General features: G+C 41.3%; 1 protein-coding gene across 7 annotated transcripts in view; it reads left to right on the top strand.

Annotated features, from left to right (window-relative positions):
* FRMD4A (FERM domain containing 4A) overlaps nt 1–14,150 on the top strand; it is a 360,918-nt gene that overhangs the window by 293,438 nt on the left and 53,330 nt on the right. For all 7 annotated transcript variants that reach the window (XM_068189520.1, XM_068189519.1, XM_068189521.1 and 4 more), the window contains 4 exons: nt 4,811–4,894; nt 11,524–11,589; nt 11,803–11,860; nt 13,669–13,755. In XM_068189520.1, coding sequence (XP_068045621.1) covers nt 4,811–4,894; nt 11,524–11,589; nt 11,803–11,860; nt 13,669–13,755 — 295 coding nt within the window. The remainder of the gene's footprint in view (nt 1–4,810; nt 4,895–11,523; nt 11,590–11,802; nt 11,861–13,668; nt 13,756–14,150) is intronic.

The raw sequence follows: 14,150 nt of genomic DNA, 5'->3' as shown, positions 1-14,150 counted from the left end.
TAATTTCAAACACAATCCTTTGGTAGGGCACTATCATGCATGAGTCTGTTATCACTGCTTCTTGTCATCTTGGGCATCACAGTGATTCCCAGGTTTTGCTAAACCTGGGGAACACAGTCCAAGTCACTCACCTGTCTCGAAGTAAAATGCCACAACAGCCCTGACAGATGAGTTTAGCAGCTATAGTGAAAAATTCTTTTAAGTCCTTTTCCATTTTTAATGTTTTTTTCATTTCAAAAACAAGCTCATCAGAAACCTTGAGTTCCTGACCCTGTTTAGATCAACTAAGTATGAATGTTTGCTGTGAGTGGCCTCCATCTCTTAGTTGATGAAGATTCAGGCAGAATGAGGTTTAAAATAAAAAGCTATTCTTCTTAAGTTCCTAGTCCTCTGCACTAAAGAAGAGTATTTTCATGTGACAGAAAGAGAATGCCCAAATCCTTCAGCTGACAAGACTTAAATATGTTTACTTTTACTCTGGAGCATACCATTGAATTTCGGACAATCAAGTTTCCTGTTCAGCTGGTTTTCAGGTGGAACCGGACACTTAAGATTGGATCTGTGCTTTTCAATATTAGCTGCAAACATTTTTACTTCAAAGGCACAGAACTGCATGTGTAAAGGTTCTAAACTAGTACCCCGCAGACAGATCTAAAGGTTATTAGCTCAAACTAATCTTTTTTCTAGCTGGGAGCCGAGTCACGCTTGGTTGGCAGAGCATGGGCAGGACAAATTTCAGTTCCTTAGATGGACACAAATCCTACAGGTGTGACTCTCTTTAGGCCTACATAAAGGAATTACCAAGGCTTCCCTGCCTAATTTGTGGGGGAATACAGCATATTGTTAAAATAATTGAGTTGGTTTTTTTCCCCTAATTTAATCCTGCCAGATTGAGAGTCCAGTCCCAAAATCTCTGGGAAACTCACACCAGCTTTGTTTTTAAATGTTCATAATCCAGTTCTTCAGCCTTAAACAGCTTGTATGTCAAAGCAAGTAATGCCACATACTGATCATTTGTCCCTCAGTTTGGGGATGGGAAAGAAAAACCTCTGAGTAAAACAAAATCCTGAACCACTGCAGCTAGTTCCTCATTGCTAGATTTCTTCCAGTTAAACAATATGAGACATTTCAAGTGAACTCCAAGTATCTCCCAGGAATATATGAAAGAATAACAAGGGAGGAAAGCTAACAGCCAGTTTCCTGCTAGGCAGAATTTCACAATAATTTCAACATTTGGGCAGATGGTAATCTAACATAGTTTCAGGCTTACTTTTCTTTCTGTGTAACCAAGTGACATTTAACCAATTAGAATGTATTAAAGGGTTAGAAAACCTGGGCTGCATTCTTGCAGCCTAATAGTAAAGAACCTAAACACTGTATTTTGAAAAGTACCATCTAATCTGAGAATCTCAGAGTATACATTTCCTCCTGCATTCTACAGAATGAATTACCATGCTGAGAAGAGCTGGTAACTTTAACCTGCAGTTTTGTTTTGTTCCTGATCATTGTTATTACACATGCTGGAAAATTTATTGATTTCCTGAGAAAACTGCATATGTAATCTTGCTCAAAATTATTTTAGACAGTATGCAAAAATCTGTTTTTCACAAAATGTTTATGAAGTTCTAGGCAGGCCTTTTGCCCCCATGTGTAGATAAAGACACTAAGAGGTGGTGACTAATTTATTTGGGCAAGACTTGTTAAACAGGCAGTGCCAGAAGAAAGCCAAGAAGAAGGAGTTCTCTTTTCTAGGTCCAGCGTTAGTCAAACTTACTTCAGCTTAGTAACCAGCTTTCAGGAACCCATGCAGATGGCTTTTCCAGTTCAGTTTTCATATTATTATTCAGTATTTTAAATATTTTTAAATTTAAATATTTTTATTTAACTTTAAATATTACTATTTCCACCATAGGGGAAAAAAAATAAATAAAGTGATCTAGGGGACACAGAGAAAGTGTCTTTGGAGCCTTTCCCCTGCATATTAATAAATCTGTGTCCTAAACACCCTTATATCAGCTCTGGAGGCTGGACATTTCCGAATATAAAATAAATGCTGCACAAGTGACCGGATTAAACAAACACTTTCTAAATACAGTAATAAAACAAACACACTGAGATATTTCGCTAGAAAGAGTATGAAAGGCAGTAAGTAAAAAAACACTTGTGATCCTGCTGGAAACATTTTAAAAATTGAGGGGTCCAATGTTTTAAAAGGAGCCGAGAGGAAAGTGACCTCATGACCACTAGTTCAAATGCAACCTGAGTCATTATTTTTTTTTTCTTTTTTTTTTGATTTGACATCTTTTTGGGAGTCTAAATTCATTTGTCTTGAGATGAGTCTTGCCAGAAGGCTTAGTAAATGCATGGTCCACAGAATGAAATACCTTTTTGTTCCTGGAAGTGATTACCTGACATACATTTGGTGCTTTGGGGCTGTGAGGCACTATCCTTACAATATTTTCTAGGTGCTGAGCAGAAATGTTAATCCCACCCAACATCACTAAGAATGTCTTTTTCTCTGATTCTTAAAGGACCTTATCCCAACACAGGCAAACTTTACACCTCACTGACAGAAAAAACAGAACTGACTGATGTTAGCCCTTTCCTTTATAGGAGCCATTACTGACTCAGAGCTTTTCCCAGACTCTCAGGGATCATTAGTCACTACTAATCTTGGCCTATTTGATAGATTTCTGGGCTCAGAAAGTCCCTGTTTGGAACTCACTCTGTGCTTTCCCAGAAAAGTTTTGGAAATCTCTCAACTTCCTTCTCTGAGCAGCCAGCCTCAAAAAAAATCTTCATTTGAGGGCACTTACTTCTGCTTGTACTCTGATTGTCCCAAGTTCTATTATTTTTCCCCAGTTTCTTTCAAAATGTCAAAAACCTCAGTAAGAGCTGAGTATGCACATGCTGTGGAGGAGACAGCTCTTGGCAATAAACTGTAAAAAGCAGCAACTTGCTTTCTAGGCTGTCAGTCACAGAACAGAGCTTCCAGATCAGCAGATAACACGGTGCAGAGCAGCTTCATGTTCAGACTTGTGCAGATATTTACCTGCCATGGAAGAATAAATCTGAATAATTTTTGAGCATTTGCACTTAGAAGAGAAGAGCTCTCTGATGGCCAAATGACCACGGGATTTATTTATTTGAAGAATAAATCTGAATAATTTTTGAGCATTTGCACTTAGAAGAGAAGAGCTCTCTGATGGCCAAATGACCATGGGATTTGGGCAGGAGTGGGTGTTCAAACACTGTTTGTCAAGAGTCTTTTGGCTTGGCATAGGAGGTGTTACAGAGTGGTTTTCTATGTGCTTGGCATGGCAGCGGTTGCCTCAGTTCTTGTGTGCTATTCAGCACATCTTCACTCTGCAAAATTTGAGCCTAATTGAGACTTGGCCATCTCTCACAGATTTGTCCTGATGACTAGTTTGGTCCTGTTTTAAAACTACTTAATTGATTGTCAAGGAACTACCCTAATGATAAATAACAAATGTCTGTAGACATGCCCAAAATGCCTGCTCTTGGATTTATGTCAGTGGTTTACCCTATGGCCCAACCTAGCAATTAACTTGCAGACTCCAATTAAGACAGACCCACTTAGGTCTCAGGCAGAGCCTGCTCCTGGGATGTGCAAATGGAGAAATGCTGTGGGAAGATTTTTAAAACTGAAGCAGTATCACTTCTCTACAAGTCAACATACAGACTGTCCCAGAGACAAGGATGAAACCCAGGGTGATCTGGGATGACCATGAGCTCCTCAAGTCTTTAGCAGATATCAGGATCTCAGGTCTACAGTCTGTCTGCCTGTCTACCAGCCCCATGGGAGAAGTCAGTGGGCTGAGGCATCTGTAGCTCTGGAAGAGGTATCTGTCTCTGCAGCTCCAGGACAGCCACACATTTGGTAGGATAAAGGGAAGGGTATAAGAAGGCAGAAAAACTTGCTGTAACGAAGTAAGCCAATAAACACGAGTTCTTTGGCACTCCTCCATGTCCTGTCTGGCCCTCTTGGCTGTGTATTTCTACAAATTTAAAAATTAATAGCAGCACTGCCTTCCTTCCCAAGCCTTTGAGGCTTTTTTTTCTCCTATGTGCACACAATTCCATGTGTGTTTAAAAGTGGGAAGGGAGGCATTTGGGGTTTGTAGAAGAAAATCCCACGGTTTCATCTGTGAGAATCTGCCTCCCATTTCATGAGCTCTCCCTGCTCTCTGCTGCACAGTGATGCTGCTCCAGCTGGCCATTGTGGCCACTGGAGATTGCAGAGAGAAGAATGTTAGTGGGGTCATTGTGTGGGAAGTTTTTGTGTAGCAGGACGCAAATTCAAAGTAGAGTCTTATTTGTGAAGATGTTATGCAAAGGACAGTTCACTGGGAAACCGGTTAAGAACAACCTGTGATGTGAAGAAAGCAAATTATTACTTTTTGCAACAGTTTGTAAGGCATTAAATGAAGATGTATAATTGCAACTGAAAGCTTCACTTTCTCTCCCCCTTGGTTTTTTTCCCCTATATGAACATGTCCGTGGCACCCTGCTCAGTGACATGTGACATGGTGGCTTTTGTGTCCAGTCACTGGTAGGAAGTGCTTCAACATAACCATCTGAGAGAGCTTCTCTCCAATTTTGATAATAGAGGGAAAAGTTAACTGGGCTGCCATAAAACAAATAAAGAGAGGAGAAAAAGGAAACCCCAGTGCCTTTTGTTAAGGAGGAACAGATGTAGAGCCATAGCAGCCTGCCAGCTAGGTCAAGTCATATCAAATATTGTGGTTGTTTTCTTGTAGCCTGATCCTCCTTTTGAACTCTCTTTCAGCAATGAAGTTGTAAGGAATGAATTAAAGAAGCTGCCAGCCCTTCCAACACCAGCGCTGAAGGAGCATCCTTCCCTCGCTTACTGGTAATGTATCACTCTCCACAGTGCCTTGCGCAGGACCTGGCTCTGGCAATGTGGTCTGAGAGTGGAACTGGGATGCAGAGATTCCTGCCCTCTGCCTCTGGGTCTGTCACTGACTCATTGCACGACTTAACACAAGTAGAGCTACCATCCTGGGCCTCAGTTTCCCCATCTGCCAAATGCCTGGCCAAAAATCCACTGTAAGTGTGCAAATGTCCCAATGAAATCAAGAGGCCTAATGTGCCATTTACTTTCACAGCACTTTGCTTTGTTTTTTTTGTGAAAGAGTTTTCCCAGTTGGAAATATCAATGTTTTGCTCTGCCTTGTGTCAAGTGATTCAGTTTCATCTTGCAAATCCTCTCTATATGGCACAGCTGAACTCATCCCCTTTTGTATGAATTCAGTATTTGGAGGCGGTTTGTTGTTTGCTCAGTCTTTATTGCACTGAAAAACAAGGTAGGAGCAGGGTCACACTTAGATTTTAAATGCCACACACGTAGATTCTTTGTGCCACCCTGCATATCCCTTTTATCTGTGCAAATAGGAAAGAATTTGGGGAAAGACTATTCATTAAAGGGGAGACACCTTCACTCCATTTTCTGCTTGTTGCTCTTTCATGTTTGCCTTTAAAGCATTAGGCTGTAAGCCTGGGGGTTGGATTGAGCTTCTTTATCTGCTACTCTTTTAGTTTCTGCATTTTGGTAATCTGAGGATGGCAGGGGGAAACAAATCAGTTTGTAGGCTATGATGTCAGTCCTCGCTTTGCCAAAAAGGTCATCCTCTTCTCCTAGCATGGCTACAACATTGGAATTAACTGTACCTAATGTCAAGTCATAGGCAAGCTCATCGTGAGGTCTCCTAATCCCTTTCTGAGAATATAAGGAGATTCAGAGTCCCCATCCGAAATTAGGATCACTGACACAATGATTGCACAATAACTGTGGATCATCAAAATCTCCTGATATTTCTCTCTAAGAACCAAATCAAATCTTAATGAAAAATGGTAAATGTAGACTGCCATCTCATTGAAAAAAATGGTCTTCCTCTTAGGAGCATCTCTTTTTCCAAAAAAGTACTCCACACACTCCAAAGCAGTACATTTCCAGGTGGCCTGGCTGACTGACAGACTGGGAGCTCAATCTGAAAGCCATCTCAAGAGGAGTGGTGGGAGCAAGTAGGCATTGACAGGGAAGGCAAAGCTGACCCTTCAGCAACAATGTGGCCTAAGGTCTTAATAAAGTGCCACATAGCAAGAAGAGCCATGTAAAATCCTCATGCTCAGAATACGAGTATTTGCATTTATACACAAGGTACAGCACTTGCAGCTGTACTTAATTATGTGGGGTGTCTCATGTGACTGAGAACAGGTCACAGGTTGGGAGGATGGTGTTGCCAATGGAGTAATAAATCAGAGGCTACAGTCCTGTGACTCCCCAGTGATTTTATGTCAGTAAACAGGTCTAAGAGACGTCTTTAACATTAGTAGTTCATTATTTTTTAATGATGGCTTTTTTCTAAACACCCTCTGAAACACTTAATGCTCTCAGGAAGCATCTGTTGGTGAACCAGACAAAAAGCCTCAAAATTACAGATCAAACTTCAGTGATCTAAGGGAGCTGATTTTTAAAACTGTTTTCTCACTGCTTCACATTACATGCAGATTATGTGTCAGATGCAGATTTCATCCAAACCTTTTCTGTGAGCAGTCAGTTTTATTCTGCAGTTCTTCAGTATGACTGCAAGCATTCACAAGTGAATATCCAACCCTGGAAACAAACTGTTAAAACATTAAAGGTGCCATGGGTATTGGCCCTAATTAGTTTAAAACAGACAAACAAAAGAACTTTTTTTTTTTTATCAGCTGAAATGGATTAAGAGATAATAAAATGGATAATCAAGTAAATATTGTGATACCTTCAGCAAGATGCTGTAAAAGATCTTCAAAAAATAATAAAACATTTCCATCAGACACCATTAATCAGCTGTTGCACCTACCAAATGTAGCAACACCTGTGGGATGAGTCCTGGATTCTTAGATGAGCACAGTTTGCGCCTCTGATTTCATCTTCATGGAATCTCCTGGTTCCATACTCTTGGTGTAGGCCTTTCCCTTCACTGTAATCTCTTGCATCTTTCTCCAAGTTCAGAATAATCAGTTGCAAATCTTATTCTCAAGCATCTTTTGGCATCTCTGATTACTGGTGAAGAAAGAAGGGGGGTTTTGGTGGGTTTGTTTATGTTTCTATTTCATTTAAATGAAAGCTGAGCTTCTGGTCTCCTCCCACAGAGTCCAGGAGTTGAGGTCCTGAATTCTGATTTCTCTTGGCCATGCATGGAAACAGACAGAAAACCAATCACAGAGACTGGAGAGGACCTTTAGAAATGTGTTAACTCACAGTGCTCCTTTCCAGACACTTGTCATTGCATTTCATCTCATTTCAAATCCTCCCTAACAAGCCAGCCTAGTACTCAGCTGTCAGTAATAAGGCCAATATGAGGTGCAACAACACAAAATGCTAGATTGAGATTTTCAACAGACCAGGGGGAAAATAGACTTCTCCCAGGTTATCACAGACTTTGAATGCGAGCTTGTTTTTAGCAACCCAAAGCATCAGTGTTGCCAGAAAACCCACTTCTGAAAAGGTCAGCTGAAAATCACTATTTAGTGATTTTCTCTGGTTCAACACAGAACTGAGGCCCTAGTACAGCTCTCGGTCCCTTGGCCTAAGAGGTGCTGGTAGCTTCAGAGGGATAGCATACGACTGAAAATAAAGACATTATTTGTTCAATAATATAATCAAAATGGAAAAGTCAGGTTAGAAACAGAATAAGACTAAGGAAAAGCAATGAATGGACAGCTATTTAAAACAGCTCAATGTGCTGAGAAGAGAGGGAGGGAACAACTAACTGGAAATCTGGATCTGATGATGAGAAACTCAAGGCCTGCATTTGCTTGCAAGTTGTCTGCTGTCCAGTTCTATAAGCTGCTGGGACAGGAGGGATTTCTTGTTACTTCTAAAGATCTTTATCAGAGTTGTCTGCTGCAGAATATAATCCATGTATTAATTTCTGCAGCTTTGGGGGGAATGTTTTTATGAGCTGGCAAACAGACAGCAGTGCTTCGGCAGCCTCTGTGTCTCTGTCTCCACATTAGTTAAGCATCCTCTGCCAGCCCTGCACTGTGAATGAGTTTCTGTGTCACCAACACAGCAACAAGGCAGAGCAGGGGGGAGAGGAGACGTCAGCTGGTGGTCCTAGCAGTGTCCCAGCACTCTCCCAGCTGTCAATAGCAGTATGGCAGCTGCCTGGAGATGAACAGCTGAAATGATAGGGGAGCATGTTTACAGGCTCTGCTAATGCTCCTTCTGACACGTGAATGATTTTGCTTGTTTTCCCTGGCATGTGTTGGGCTTAACCCTCCAACTCAGAGCTAGAGGCAGAAAGCAACCTCTGTGCTGGATGATCCTTCTTGCACAGGGCAGTGGGAAGGAAAAGGAAGTTCAGAGAATTGTTAGAGGAGGGACTGTCACACAGATAGTTGTGATTGTGAATGTTTTTCCAGTGTGGACATTGCTGTCTGAGCTAGGTGCCCTCAGCTCCCTTTGCTGTCAGCAGAGAGAAGCAGCAGTAACCTCCTTCCAAGGAATCTGTCCAAAATAGATTGGATGAATTGTACTCTGGAGTACATGTTTCTTTCCCCAGTGACAAGGCCAATGCTGCAGGAAAGTGAAAGGTCACAGATCCCACTCTTAAATATGGCTTGATTGATATTTCAGGCTTTATATTTTTTGTCCAAAGAAGAAACAAAGGTGATACTTGCCTGGCGCTTAACATCTGTCGACCACAAAACATTTTACTAAGAAAAATCATCAGTACCCTATCAGAACAATGGGGGTATAACATTGCCTACATTTGCTTAGAAGAACTGGGTAAAACCTGGACTATCCCATGTTTCTAGCATGGGTTAAAAACACAACTCTTTGTCCTGCTATTCAGGAAGGCTCCCTGACATCTGATCTGTCCTTTTGAAGGAAATGGGCCATTGATTGGCTTCCCTACCCAAGGAGTATGGTCTAGGAATATATCAATTGTTTTATAATAATAATTTGTAAGAAAGCAGAGCACATCCAGAATCACATTAAGTAATCAGCATGTCCAGGTACATCTACCTTTTCCTCGAATGGCGGCAATATGAGTGCTTGATCTGTGCAATAAACTGCACAGAGTGGAAAATAAAGCTAGAAGTGTTTTCCACTGGAAAAACTCCATTATTTTCTGAGAAGTCACTCCTGGTTTGTTCCTGTCTGAGATAGAGGAATTGCATCCACATGTAATCATGGTTTTAAGATGTAATTTCAAAGGGCTGTAAGCCCTCTCTGTCTATCTTTTTTATTAAGAATGATGTTTTTTGGAGATGTTCCAATACTGAACACTCATGTAATTCGGTTATTGCTCCAAAAGTAATCCTGTTTATGATAATCATGGCAGGAGACCCAGGCTCTGCCTTCATGTGCACACCCATAACATCTGTGGTACTTGCTTGGATCAGTGTGCTGAATATGGTTTCATAGCTGTAGAATTTAGAGCTTACAGATAATTTTCTAAGCATTAAAATGATTCTGAGGGATTTGATGGGAGAGCTGGACCATTCCTTTACCCATGCAATGTGTCACTGGCTCAGTCAGCATCCTGTTTCTGCTGTGGCCTGCTGATGGAACAGCTCTGAAAAAGGCTCTTATTTTTGTGGGGTGAATGGGGGAAGCCACTTGGTGAGTGAGTAAGGAAAGCAGTTAAATAACCTCTCAGATAAACAACAGGTTTGTGAGGGAAAAGCAGGCCCTGCTGACAATCCAACAGACTGTCTCTGAATTGCTCCTTGCTGCCTTCACTGATGTTTCTGGTTCTCCTTTCTCTCTTCATTATTAGGGATGCACAATCCTCAGCTTCCCTTCTCTCTTCTTTCTAAAAGATGGTTTGGCTCCAGAGATTCTGGCCCTCTTTCTAAAAGAGGTTCAGTCCTCTCTGGCACAGGGGTGCAAATGGGGAAGGCAGCAATGAAAAGATGCAGTCATGTTAAGCCAGGCTGATGAAACACTTTTCAGTCCTCCACAAAAGCCCCCGTGGGCATCTCTGAGCAGTCATGGTGAGGTCATCTACCATCATCCCACCCTGCTGGGGTCCTTCACACTGCCTGGCAATACAACTGGCTTCAGTTCTGCCTGGGGAAGGATTACCACATGGTGGACAACTGAAAGACCCCATTAGGGGGTCCTGCTGGGTCCGGGACATGCAGGGAGGGAGGAATGCCAGTTCACATTGCCCTAAACCCCCTGCAGCATGATGGCATGGGATAGACACACGACTCAGATGGAAGCTCATGTTGGGCCAGGTGGGGAAGGTAGTTTAGGTTTCCCTCTTTTTGGTCTGGCAAGCTCTTTACAGTATCTTCAGGGGACTCAACAGATTCCCTGTCCTTGGGAATCAAAAATAAAATACAAACTAAAGAGTAAGAAATTGGTTTTAAACCTGAGGGCTTCAATGTTCTGTCATGCTAGTGTAGCAGAGCAGGTCCTGTGTGCACTACACTGGATCCTTGGCCTATACTTTTCCATGCTTTGGCCTTGCTAACACAGCTGATTGTATGCATCAAATAGCTCTGCTGCCCGTTCGCAGGAGAAGAATGAATTAAATTCTTTGAAAGTGAACTTACATGTGTCTCTCAACCAGTCATTTGCGTCATGCTGATCTCTCTTGGATGCTCCATCTCTACTGCTTATTGGCACACACTCAAAATTGTTGTCTGACACAGAGGCCCACTGGTGTGGAATGGTTCACCTTGGACCACATGATGGCATGGTTCATGTCTTCCTAAAATATAAAATGACCTTAGTCTCCAAGGAGTTGTTGGAAATGGGCCCCGGCTCATGCCAGCTCCCAGTGCATAGCCAGGAGTTGCCTGGGGGAATGCAAGTTAATATAACTCAAAAGGCACATGAATACTTTAATAGTAAAGAAACTCAAGTTTGAGTGCCCTGGAAATATCCCCTGTCACTGCTGTTATTGTTGCCTGTGTATACACTAGGAATTCAGCTCCCTGAGAGAGATTTCTGCAGAGTACTTCCAATGGTGCACCTGCAGTTATGCAGTTGCAGTGAAGAGGAATCCATCAGTCTTAGGGTTATGACTGGCCACCAATTTCTGACAGTTCTGCCTGTCTTTCAGAGGACATGGTACGTTTGACAAGAAGTTATAGCAGTTAGGATAAAGCAGATCTTGAGCAGCTCCAACACAAATCTGTTTGCCCTCAGTGTAGTATTGTGGGCATCATTTTTTGTAGATAAGGAAAGGACTGCAGAAAGGGTAAAGTCTGTACAAGTAGGTACCATGTTTGTGAGGCAAAAGGGTTCTTCCAGAGACCCAACTCTTACAAAACCATTTTTATTCTCAGTCTGTGACTCCCCCTTTGTTTACCCTGCTCTGCACCAAATCCCCTCATCTAATGGTTTTGCTTGGCATCTTTTGATTTCATCAGTCAGTAGCTGTGTTAAGAGAAGTATATCTTCAGCTTTTGACAAGATTTTTAGTCATGATAATGCCATTATATAAAACATCCAATCTTTTTCCTTTCCAGTGAGGATCGAGTCATTGAACATTACAAGAAACTAAATGGTCAGACAAGGGGTCAAGCAATTGTGAAGTAAGTGAAATAAGAATGATTTCTTTATGACCTTTGTTTTATTAGGAAGTATTTCTACAGAACTGTAAATACAATATATGACTATGCTTCCCATCTCATGCAATGCTTCATTTTAAAGTATTTCTTGGCATAATTATTTATTTATCAAAGTTTTTTTTCAGATCATCCTCTCAGCTTCTCAGACATGTTATTCTCTTCTGTGTTGTTTTGCAGTTACATGAGCATTGTAGAATCCCTCCCAACATATGGAGTGCATTATTATGCAGTAAAGGTACGTGCTACAAGAAGGTCCTTCACTGAACTAAACTCTTGTTGGAGAGGGAGGGAGAGAGGTACAAACAGCCATCCTGCTCTCAGAATACAATACACTGCTACTAAAGTCTCGATTCACTTCCTGAGGTAGGATAAACTTATTTCAGCTGTGTGTGCATGTTTAGTAAATACAGTTCCAAAGAGGAAAATCCTGTTCTTGGAGATAAAACCCTTGCAGTCCTATTGTGCTGGAGTGTTCAGCTCAGTCAGCAGCGTGGCAATGCCTGTGAACCGCCACTAAAGGGACAAGCCAGACACATCTCTGGCAGACAATCCTTTTTGTAGCTCCAAGAGGTCAGATCTTTCCCAGATGGCAGATCCATGAACACCTATTTAGGGCCAGCCATGACCTGCATACTGTTGCTCCCCTGACATGAGATATATAGATGGATACAGAGATTGTGCATAATTTTAATGCCAGAACAGTCTTATACTCTAGAGATAGGTACCACATTCTCATCACCAAACAACTCTCCACTTCTACGTGGACTTCATGCAGCTATTCATGAAATTCCTAATTTCCTTTGTCTAATGATTTATCACCAAAATTTCCAGCCTCATTATTATTATTATTATTATTATTATTATTATTATTATTATTATTATTTCTCTGCCTGACCAGCTGTGTAGGTTTGAGGGTTTTTTTTTAAGTAGAGAAATCAGTAAACATAGAAAGAAAGCTAGAGCCAAATTCCCCAGAGCATATTCCCTCATTTATCACCCCTGAAGTTTTGATGTGTTTCATCATTATCTCTGTGCACAGATCATATGGGTTTTTATACATCTGTGATGTCTTGTACACATGGGTTACTATAAAAACACAAATATCTGACTACCTGTCTCAGGAGATGCTCTTCTAGTCTATTCCTGCTAATAGGATGTAATAATAAAGTTATTATTATTTTGCAAAAATCATTAGCCTCATCTTTTCTCAGAGGACAGGATCTCTCCAGTACCCTTTGCATCCAGATCTCTTGGACTACTCTAGATCAAGAAAAATCTAGTGAAGTGGTCTGGGCATTCAATCCTGCAAAGACTTGAGAGCTATTCCAGTGAGCCTCCCATGGTCAATAAGCAGCAGTGAGCAGCAATGAGGCAGCAAATATTGCAGATAATAGGGTTTGCTTCTGCCTGATGTGGGGGTTTAATTTTGCTGTGTTTTACCCTGCCATTCTCTATCACATATGTAATTTCATTGAGGACTTCAGCTCAGTAAATTGCAGAGACTGGGATCAGATATCAGCCATTACTCCATAAGGACATTTTATTGCACACTCAGACACAAAGCAGTTGAGTCCAAGCCTGTCAGACCTTATCACTTGGTAGCTCTCAGATCTCATTACTGCTGCATTTTCAAGACTAATGCTAAAATCCCTCCACATAATTCAAGTCATCTGGGTGATTTGCTTTCCTTCCTCTCCAATCTCTGAGTATTCAGACTGAATAATTTGCAGGGAAGAGAAAGAAGATGCACCACTGCACAAGGGACCCATGTCAAACCTCCTCAGCACCCCTGACAGCATTTTGAGTAACTTGATCACATGTGATGTATTTTAAATTGTTTTATGTGTCATGGCCAAAAGTGAAACAGATCTGTTCTAAACACTATGGAACTTTGTGACTTGCTGGAACTCAGCAGGGGGAAATTTAACAACACTCTTTCAAAAATATTACTTAGAAACCAATCTTCATCTTGAACAACAACACAGGAAATCTCCAGCATTTCCCCATCGTATTCAATATAACTCCCCCTATTTTCTCTTTCAGGACAAGCAGGGAATTCCGTGGTGGTTAGGACTTAGCTACAAGGGGATTTTTCAATATGACTACCATGACAAAGTGAAACCAAGAAAGGTAAGTGTTTATTTTTCTACCAAGGTCTGGGTTTGCCACACATGTCATAGCTTGAGTCAAGGGTGTGATGTACACCAAATGCTGGCATTGATTCATGTGATTTTTGAAGGATGTTTGTTTTCTCCCAAACTTGTCTCAATATCTGCAAAGAATTAATGGACAAAAGTAGCTCGTAATTCATTAAAAGTTGTGGGGTTAGGAGGAAATAAGTGTCACTTAATCTTGCAATTTACATTTCTTTTTTGTGTGATTCATAAGACATAGATGGGAACTCAAGTACTGATCCTCTCAGGTGCTGAAGGCCTTCCATTCGCTGGCAATGGTGGATTGGGGGTGCTCAGCCAACCCTTGATATTGTATTGTCAAGCTATAAATTATCTGAGACAGAAAGGGAT

This window comes from Anomalospiza imberbis, chromosome 5 (assembly GCF_031753505.1).
Source record: "Anomalospiza imberbis isolate Cuckoo-Finch-1a 21T00152 chromosome 5, ASM3175350v1, whole genome shotgun sequence".
NCBI lineage: Eukaryota > Metazoa > Chordata > Aves > Passeriformes > Viduidae > Anomalospiza > Anomalospiza imberbis.
Note: the sequence above shows the minus strand (reverse complement) of the source record. Positions and strands in the feature narration are given on the sequence as shown.